This window comes from Primulina tabacum, chromosome 6 (genome assembly GCF_025594145.1).
Source record: "Primulina tabacum isolate GXHZ01 chromosome 6, ASM2559414v2, whole genome shotgun sequence".
Lineage (NCBI taxonomy): Eukaryota > Viridiplantae > Streptophyta > Magnoliopsida > Lamiales > Gesneriaceae > Primulina > Primulina tabacum.
Window position 1 is genome coordinate 8,942,454 of NC_134555.1, and position 8,887 is coordinate 8,951,340.

Genomic DNA, 8,887 nt, shown 5'->3' on the forward strand with positions numbered 1-8,887 from the left:
CACAAATTTTTTCTCACTCACTAAGTACTTTAAACTATAATATTAATACAAATAATTTTTTTTTTTATCATTTTTGAAAGTCGAAATCAAGAATTAGTGTCAAATTTGGATCTTGGTACCAAATATGTTATAAACTATGGTAATAAAAATATCTATTAAACTTGAGATTGATATCAACAAATTTTGGTATTATGATTTATGGGTACACAAATTTATTTGAATCTCATCTAATTATTACCCAAAATCAAATTATCATGTAATTTTTTTTTCAAGTATGAGATTATATTAGGGGAAGTTGGTGAAAAATTCTCAATCAAAACATTTTTTTGGGTTCAATCCATACCCACAAAATTGTGGTATTATGTCATACAAAATATGGTACACTTCATGTGGAAATGTGGTACTAAAAATATACACAGGGACTGAACACAAAAAAAATTGACGGCCGATGAATGAAGGCCAATTTCCTGACTATATTACACTTTTCACTCAGCATTAAATGTCAGCACTAATTACTTCATCTTCAATTCTTTTTACTATAAAAACCATTTCCAATATGCATGAGACCTCTCTCTTCCATTCTTTATCTTTACTGCACTACACACACTAGGTGTGTGGTGTTTCTCTGTCAATCTCATGTGCTTCATCTAATCTCCTACTCAACTCTTTCATTCACCACTAAAACCATTTTATCTATTTCACTCTCTCACTTCAATCATTTATTTATTTATATCTTTTTCACTTATCTCTATCTCACGCACAAAAAACACACACCGTTAACCAGTAGACGCACTAATATAACTGTATGAGAGTCATTTACACTCCACATTTGCATGCTTTGTGGTATGCCAAGAAATGGGCTTTAAAGTTTCTCTTTGTTTGATTTTGCTTTGTTGGTTGCTTCTTGTTCTAAGTTTGAGAGTTGATGGCATCGGCGCTGAGGTTTCTGTCAAATTATTACGAGCCCCTCGTGAGTTCTCTAATATAAAATCAGCCACGTTTGCTTTTGAAGTTTTGGTGGGTGGCAATGGCAGAATTTGCACAGATTGCTCCACAAATTGCAAGGTTGGTTCTTAGTTCTTACACAAGCAAAAATACGTTTTCCTTGTGGGTTTTTTAGATGCGATTTTGGTCTGATTTGTGTAAATGGTAAAAATTGGACATGGTTTCAAGATTTAAGTGCCATCTCTCTGTGTTTGCTTCTCGAGCGGCTTAATCTTCTTGAACAAGTTTGTCTTTTTAATATAGTTCAATTCAATGCATGTGCCTGTAAAAAACGAAGTGCTGTATTTATACTGTGTCTAATTTGATTCACTTGTCAAGTAGTGATTTTAGTTTATTGCAATTTTTTTTAAAAAAATATATAGAAAGAAATGCCTGCTATCTGTTTTTTTTTTCATTATATAATCGAATGTGCCATATCAGTTTTAGTTCCCTTGAACTTCGTAAATTAATTTGTACAAACATTACAAATGCAGCTGGATAATAGCACATTTTCAGCTTGTGAAGGTGGAAATATGACCTATACAAGTCTGCTAGATGGAAATCACACATTTGAGGTGTGCGCCAATGGGTTGTCTGGAGTTGCCTGTGCCGGCTATGATTGGATTGTTGGTTGAGCATCCTCCTATGTTTCTTTAACTTGCACACCTCCTTCCAAATTATTGTGAAATTAAGCAGTGTTATCCACCTGAAGTCTGGAAAATTATGTGCTTAAAATGTCTTTAATATGTATGCATAAGAAAAAATTTCATTTCATTCCATTCCAATATTTGCTGCTGGCTTTAAGTAGCTTGCTTTTTTTGCCTTAGGAGTGTCAACATTTTAATTGGGACATATTAAATCAATGTAATATGAATTTCCATCAATGGGAGCTTATAATTCTTGAAGATATATTGCATGGTATCATGCATTCTCAATTTTGCTTATCCTTTTTTAAGGATAACACCCCATGGCAGTGTTTTTTAATCAATCTCAAGTGACAAAATTTTTATCCAATAATATCCTTCACGCAGATAAGGTTTCTGCACACTAAAATGCAGGGTATGCTGAAATATGGATAATAGTTTGCAATGGTGATTCTAAAGGTGGGGTGGGGGGGGGGGGGGGGGGGGGGTTGGGGGGGGGCAATAACCCTCACATGAGAAAAAATTAGAAGGTTTTTCTAAAATTCAACATTTCTCCCCCTTGATTCCCTGGATTCACCCTCTGATGTTAGGACAATATTTTCGCGTAAGTTTAGTTCTTCTAGTCAAATCATCTTTCCAAACTACAGCCTGATCTAATTTGTACTTCTTGCAGACACTATTAACCCAACAGCATATGTTACTACTCCAACACCCTTTACTAGTGCTTCTCATGTCTTAGTGAACATATCTTTCAGTGAACCTTGTGGTGGTGGAGGTGGTTTCAGATGTTCTACTATAAACACCTGCAACGTGAGTAGATGGTCAGCTGAAACTCGATCGAGACTCAACAATGCTCTGTTTGTTTCTAATGGTTTAGTTGGAAATCATAATTCAAGTATGCTCTTTCTGACTACCTTCTTTCTTGACAGCTTCTGGTTTATGGTGCGGGTGAGGTTGTACCGAGTACATTTGACGTTGTTCAGCCACATTTGAAATATTCTATTGTTGTCCATTTGTCTCAAAGAATTCAATATGGACGTGTGATCTTGGTAATGGACAGAAATTTCTGTTCAGACTCTGCAGGAAACATATTTGCAAGGAGTAAAAATTCGAGTTATTTCATACACATTGGTGAGTTCAATTGCTGCATATTTTTTTTTTAAATGAAATTGTAGCCTGATTTCTATTTGTAGTTGAATGCATACCGAGTGATCTATTGTTTTGGATTTATGCAGATAGAAGAAGCAATAATGTGAACTTGAAGACTCATATACCAGAAAGACAACTTGCAATTGAAGGTGAAACTAGAACTGTACTGGCAACTAATAAAAATAGGAATCTAAAGGTGTACCTGTATTTCACGGAACCAGTCCTCAACTCATCCACTGAAATTCTAAATTCCATCACCACAAGTGAAGGATCATTTGTGCCCGTCAGTGGGGATACCTTTGGAAATCGAAGATTTGGCTATCAGGTTGGTGATAGTGAACCTCTGCCTAATTGAATTTATTAATTTCAATTGTGCTTACAAGCATAGCAGACCTGTTATATTTACCATATTTGTATTTCTCACCTTTTCTTTTTTTTCTTACAAGTTGCAGCTAACAGATGTAGCGGAGATGGCTGTTGTTACTGTGAGCGTGCAAACAAACTTAGTAATCAGCAGACAAGGGACCTCTGTCACTCCTGTACCTCCCATAACTTTTCTCTATGGTATTTGACGTTACTTTTGAACTCGTGTTTTACACCAATACTTCGTTGTTTGAAACTTATTGGAAATTTTTTCCTTGGTTTTGAATTCTTTTTATGTTTTTAGATTCTCAAAGGCCTACAGTTAGGCTGAGCACAACAAGCAAAATGCGAACAAAAGAAACGAGTATTCCGATTGTGATCAAATTCGTGAAGCCAGTATTTGGCTTTAACTCATCTCTTATAACCATCTCTGGTGGTCATTTGCTCAGGTAAGCTGCTTCATAAATTGATTACTGGTCGTGGACTAAATTTCTTTTTGTCATCAGTTTGGTTTTGTGTTATTCAGTTTCCAGGAGATGACTAAGAGCATCTATGCCGTGCATGTACAAGCACTCGCCGATTCTATATCAGTCTATATTCCCGAAAACATAACCACGGATGTCTCTGGAAATAAAAATAGAGCATCCAACACTATACTAATCAGGCACTGTAAGGATTCTGTCTCTAAATTCTTGGAAAACATAGAATCTTTATGAAAATAAATTTGAGGGAGTTTTTTATATTTTGATTCACAATTTTCTTTTTTGTTGTGCAGATTCTGTGCCGGTGGAATCTTTGATTCTTTCAACCTTTGTTACTACTGCTTTTGGTGTGACATGTTTGATTGGAGGGTTTCTCACTGTTTCAACAGCAACACTTTTATCTTTTGGAGCATTCTCCAGGCCAAGTTCTATCTTATCCTCTGACCCTGCAAGATATATTTTTGTAATTACCCTTCTCGTTCTATAGTCTTATGGATTGAAGAAATATAAGTTAACATTGACTGAATTTCGATGATTTTAAAATATGAAGAAATTTGGATTCAATTTTGTCAATATGCACTATATAATTGCATGACAAAAGGAAAGGAAATATTCTTTTTTTGATAAAATTTCATGAGAACTTGAAACTTGTTTGACTGAAATTTTTCTTGAAAAGCTTCGATAAAATAATTTTACCATTTCATGAATTCTGAGTAACTTCCATGTCTTTTTTACTTTGTGCAGAGAATCGCTTACCACATTCAGGTGTTTGCCTTATCTAAATGGCTGGCAGTTACTTTGCCTATAGAATATTATGAATTCGCAAGAGGTCTGCAATGGAGTATCCCTTACTTGAAGCTCCCATGGGAGAGAAAAAATGTCCTGCCAATGATGGTTGGATCGAGTTCTTCTAGGAGCCGACTAGTACATAGTTCTGAAATCCGTGAAACAGGAGTTTTCAAGGGTGTTCAACCAAGAGCTGGCAGTCTGGAATCAGCAGCCAAAGTGTATGGATTGCCACTGACTCCTATGGAATACATATCCTATTTTGAGGTCAAATGTCCTTACTTTTATTCACGTTTTAACATGTAGTACTGGTTACAACAGCATTTGTGTGTTCGTGTGTAGATTTCTCCCACTCAAAAAATAGGATCTAAGTTGAGTCGAGCCAACTCACGAACCTGCCGATTAGACAGGAGAAAGTCTTTCTCGAGCTCAAACATTCTATTTGAGCTCAACTTTAGTAGTTCAAAAGTTCGTCAGATGATCTACGAGCTTATTTTTTTTCTATATATGTAAATGATGGATAGAATATGTATGAAAATATTTTATATACAATCAATATTATTATATAAAAGCGCTGTTAATCATTTCATAGATATTGCTCATGAAATAGCCTGAGCTTGCAATACAATCTGATTATCTGTCGTAAACATAGTCGTTAAACAAAGCCAATTAGCCAAGTGGAGCCCATGAGTCAGATCATGAGCTCGACTTTGAGCTTTTCTATTTTCGTTCGATGAGTTTGAACTCAAAGTTAAATTTTTCTGAGTTGTGCTCTGGCTGGAGTCCTTGAAATAACTACAAGCTCAAACTCATTACATTTCTATACACGTGTGCGAGGGCAGAATACTCCATCTTACTGCATGAGAAATATAGGCTCAGATGGTTGTTTGCTGCTTTGTCCAGTGTAGAATCATTCTTTGTTATTCCGGCCTTATTATTGACTTATATATACTGCAATTTTGCAGAGCCATCATATTGTGCCTCAAGCTGAATATATTTTAGATCCAAGAAATTCACACGGGTAAGTATTTTAAAAAACTTCTGATGCTCATCTATTCGATCTTATTTTGGTGAATTCAACTTTGACAAAAGCAAACTTCAATCTACACTTATCTGGTAAAGAGCCAAGGTCCGAAATCTTGTTATAAATGCATTTGGTAAAACGAGTTTGTATTTACTATTTAGTTATGTGCTAGTCACTTTTGTTAACCGATCAAACTGTTTATTTCTAGGTGGAGAGATTTCAGTAGAAGCATGTTTTGGTTATCCATAATTGGTGGCACCTTGGTTCTGGTCCATGTTTTATTCCTTTTTATCCTTAAATTCAAGAAGAAAAACAACGAAAAACGGAGCTTTGGAGCTCTTATTTTTCCAAGATTCGAGATATTTCTGCTAATTCTTGCGCTACCATGCTTCTGCAAAGCTTCAGCTGCTTTGCTCAAAGGTACTTAAAATTAACCATCTCTGCCAAAATATGTGCTCGTTCTGAATCATTTTGGCTTTTGATATTTTTTTCCCTGATTAAGAAAGTATGTTTTATTTAACATGGCAAGGTGGGATGTCTTCTGGAATGGCCATAGGGTTTCTGATCATGAGTATAGTTGCTTTGGTTATGTTATCATTGTTTTTGTTCCTTTCCTGCGGAATCACGCTAGGGAAGCTGCTTCAGTACAAGGAAGTACATCGTGAGGGACAAATATTTCGATGGTATAAAGAAATTATTCGAGCCATACTGGGTCCTGGTAAAAGAAGCCAATGGACGTGGAAGAACCGCCCTGGTTCAACTAATCTTACCATTTTCGGCCCTCTATTTGAGGATCTTAGAGGCCCTCCAAAGTACATGCTGTCTCAGATTTCTGTTGGTCGTGTGAACAAACGTGATGACAGAATAATTGCTTCTGATGACGAAACGGAAGATGCAGAAGCACCCATAATTCAAAAATTGTTTGGAATTATGAGGATTTACTACACATTTCTTGAATGTTCCAAACGTGTGGCACTCGGAATCGTGGCTGGTGCTTATGTACAGAACTCATCCTTAAAAACTCCAACGATCATAGTACTTTGTATGACCTCATTTCAACTGTTCTTCATGGTTCTTAAGAAGCCATTCATTAAGAAAAAGGTCCAGCTAGCCGAGATTGTCTCAGTGTCAGGTGAGGTCGCCATTTTTGCAATCTGTTATGTTTTCTTGGAACAGAAGTTTTCCCCCCAAAACGAGAGGAAAATTGGGATCTCGATGCTGTTGATTTTCTTGTTAGCCTTTCTAGTCCAAATGATCAATGAATGGCGTGCACTATACCGACAGATAAAGCGTCTGGATCCCATTAACAACTCGTTTTTACGAGGTTTGGAAAATGCTTTAATTGGATTCCTCTTGTTCTGTTGTCCCCACGGTTTGGTCAAGAATCTCGACCGAAAGTTCCCTTTAAACAATACTACTGAAACGGCAGAAACGACTTTTTCTGCTAATAGGATTCAGAGCTTGGGGAGCGCGGCCTCCGGAGACAAGTCGTGGTTGAAGCAAATTCAAGAACTAGCAAGATCAAGCTTTAGTAAAGACGGAGCCAGGACCATCCCAGGCGATCCATCCACGAGTAAATCGACCAAGTCGAGCGGATTTTGGAGAGCTAGGATGAGTGGAAGTTCGACTGCGTCTACTGACGTTAGTACAAAACAGAGGGGATTGCACAGAGAATTGGAAGAAATTTTTTCATTAAAATGAGACAATCTTAAATATCCCTTCTGAAGTTTAGGTGGTCCTTTCTTATGATCTTGAAAATTCTGTCGGTAAGGGGAAATGGCAGCATGATTTAATAATTCTTGTGGTTAAGTATTCAAGAATTGAGAATCACAGTAGAATGAAATTTTACAGGCCATATGTGCAGCAAATGCAACTAACACCTTTACAGGGTGGATTCTAGCAAAGAGAGATTTATCTTTTCAAAATGTTCAAATGTATTTTGCATTTGGTAGGTTTCGAAACAACTGTTGCAGTCAAACGACCACTGGTTTAGAGTAGTACTGCAGCCTAAATATCGAGACCTGATGCCTTACAAGAAAACTGTAATGTCGAGGGATTTGTGCGTAAAGCCTCGCAAATTGTGCGATTTGAGTTTGTGTATGACGAGCTGACTGGCTGTGCTAATTAATTTTGTGTATAAATTTGAAAGGTAGGGGCAGGCCCACAACCCGTCGCAATCCACTTTATGTGAGACAGAGCGGTCCACTATTTTGACGAGTTGAAAAATTATTAATCCAACCACCTATATTTTATATAAAAGAGCGGGGTAGGTCGATCCGACAAATCGGATCTATTTTGACGTCTTTACTTATCATCTATCTAGTTGGTGTCTCAAAATGTGCAGTTTAAGGAAAAATAATATGTACAAATTTTTAGTTTCATTGCTAAAACATAAAATATATTGTCAGGAGAATGAAATAATTGAGATAAAAATTTGTATGAGACGGTCTCACAGATCGTATTTTGTGAGACGGATTTCTTGTTTGGGTCATCCATGAAAAAATATTGTTTTTTATGCTAAGAATACTATTTTTTATTGTAAATATCGATAGAGTTGACCCGTCTCACAGCTAAAAATTCGTAAGATTGTCTCACAAAAGACCTACTCAATAATTGAAAAAGATAGTACCACCAAAGATGTTATAAAAGTCTATTCCCGTAATAATTACAGTTAAAAGTCTATTCCCGTAAATAAAAAGTTGCAGTTTACAGAATATTATAATAAAATTATTAAAAATCAAACTAAAAATATATTACAATTAACAATTATAATAATTAAAGATCACTAGAATAGCGCTAGGTTGAAGCAAGAAATCAGATGCTATATTTTCAAATACAAAAAATAAGTCTAAGTTGGTTCAAAAATATCAAATTTTTTTTCTCTAAGTTGGCGTTTCTTTTTTCACTTGATTTCTATTATCTTCGCAGAAGGACTTTTGCGGGATTTGCATACCGATTATTATTTTTTACTATTATTATTGAAATCTCGTAAAATTTGATAAAAAGAATAAGGAAAGTGTGTTTGTCAACCTAATCAATAACAAATTAATCCTTCACGTGGTAATATTTTCGCAATTACAAAATATATTTATCGAAAAGTCATCGCAAAATTTGTTAACAAATGTTTTCCACCTTTTATAATACCTGTACAAGAAGGTTTTTTTGAATTGTTCAGGTTTTGTTGAATTTACTGGTATTATTAAACTTCATTTTCATAATATTTCTAAGCACACATTTAAGAAATATTGCTTTGATATATATAAAGAATATAAAACCACTAAAATCACGTCTTTAAAATATTTCTTGTAGAGTTAATTTGACAACTGATATTTGGACTAATTTAAAATATGAAATCTTATTTTATTGTTACATGTAATTATATTAATGAAACTTGGACTATGAAAAAAAAAGAATTTGAGTAGGTCTCTTGTGAGACGGTCTCACGAATCTTTATC

At 35.4% G+C, this 8,887-nt stretch overlaps 1 protein-coding gene across 8 annotated transcripts; it reads left to right on the plus strand.

Moving 5' to 3' along the window:
• The first annotated feature begins 652 nt into the window (after positions 1-652).
• On the plus strand, positions 653-7,556 carry LOC142549111 (uncharacterized). Of its 8 annotated transcripts, none has more exons than XM_075657878.1 (13): positions 653-1,065; positions 1,479-1,614; positions 2,302-2,438; positions 2,558-2,759; positions 2,864-3,102; positions 3,224-3,341; positions 3,445-3,589; positions 3,667-3,809; positions 3,916-4,085; positions 4,367-4,675; positions 5,374-5,429; positions 5,641-5,852; positions 5,962-7,556. In XM_075657878.1, exons 1-13 carry the CDS (start codon positions 856-858, stop codon positions 7,131-7,133), a joined length of 3,249 nt encoding a protein of 1,082 aa, XP_075513993.1. In that variant the 5' UTR covers positions 653-855; the 3' UTR covers positions 7,134-7,556. The 8 variants fall into 8 exon arrangements, with proteins under 8 accessions (XP_075513993.1, XP_075513994.1, XP_075514000.1 ...); XM_075657879.1 differs by having other exon boundaries at positions 656-1,065; positions 3,230-3,341; XM_075657885.1 differs by lacking the exon at positions 653-1,065 and having other exon boundaries at positions 2,384-2,438.
• The last annotated feature ends 1,331 nt before the right edge of the window (positions 7,557-8,887 follow it).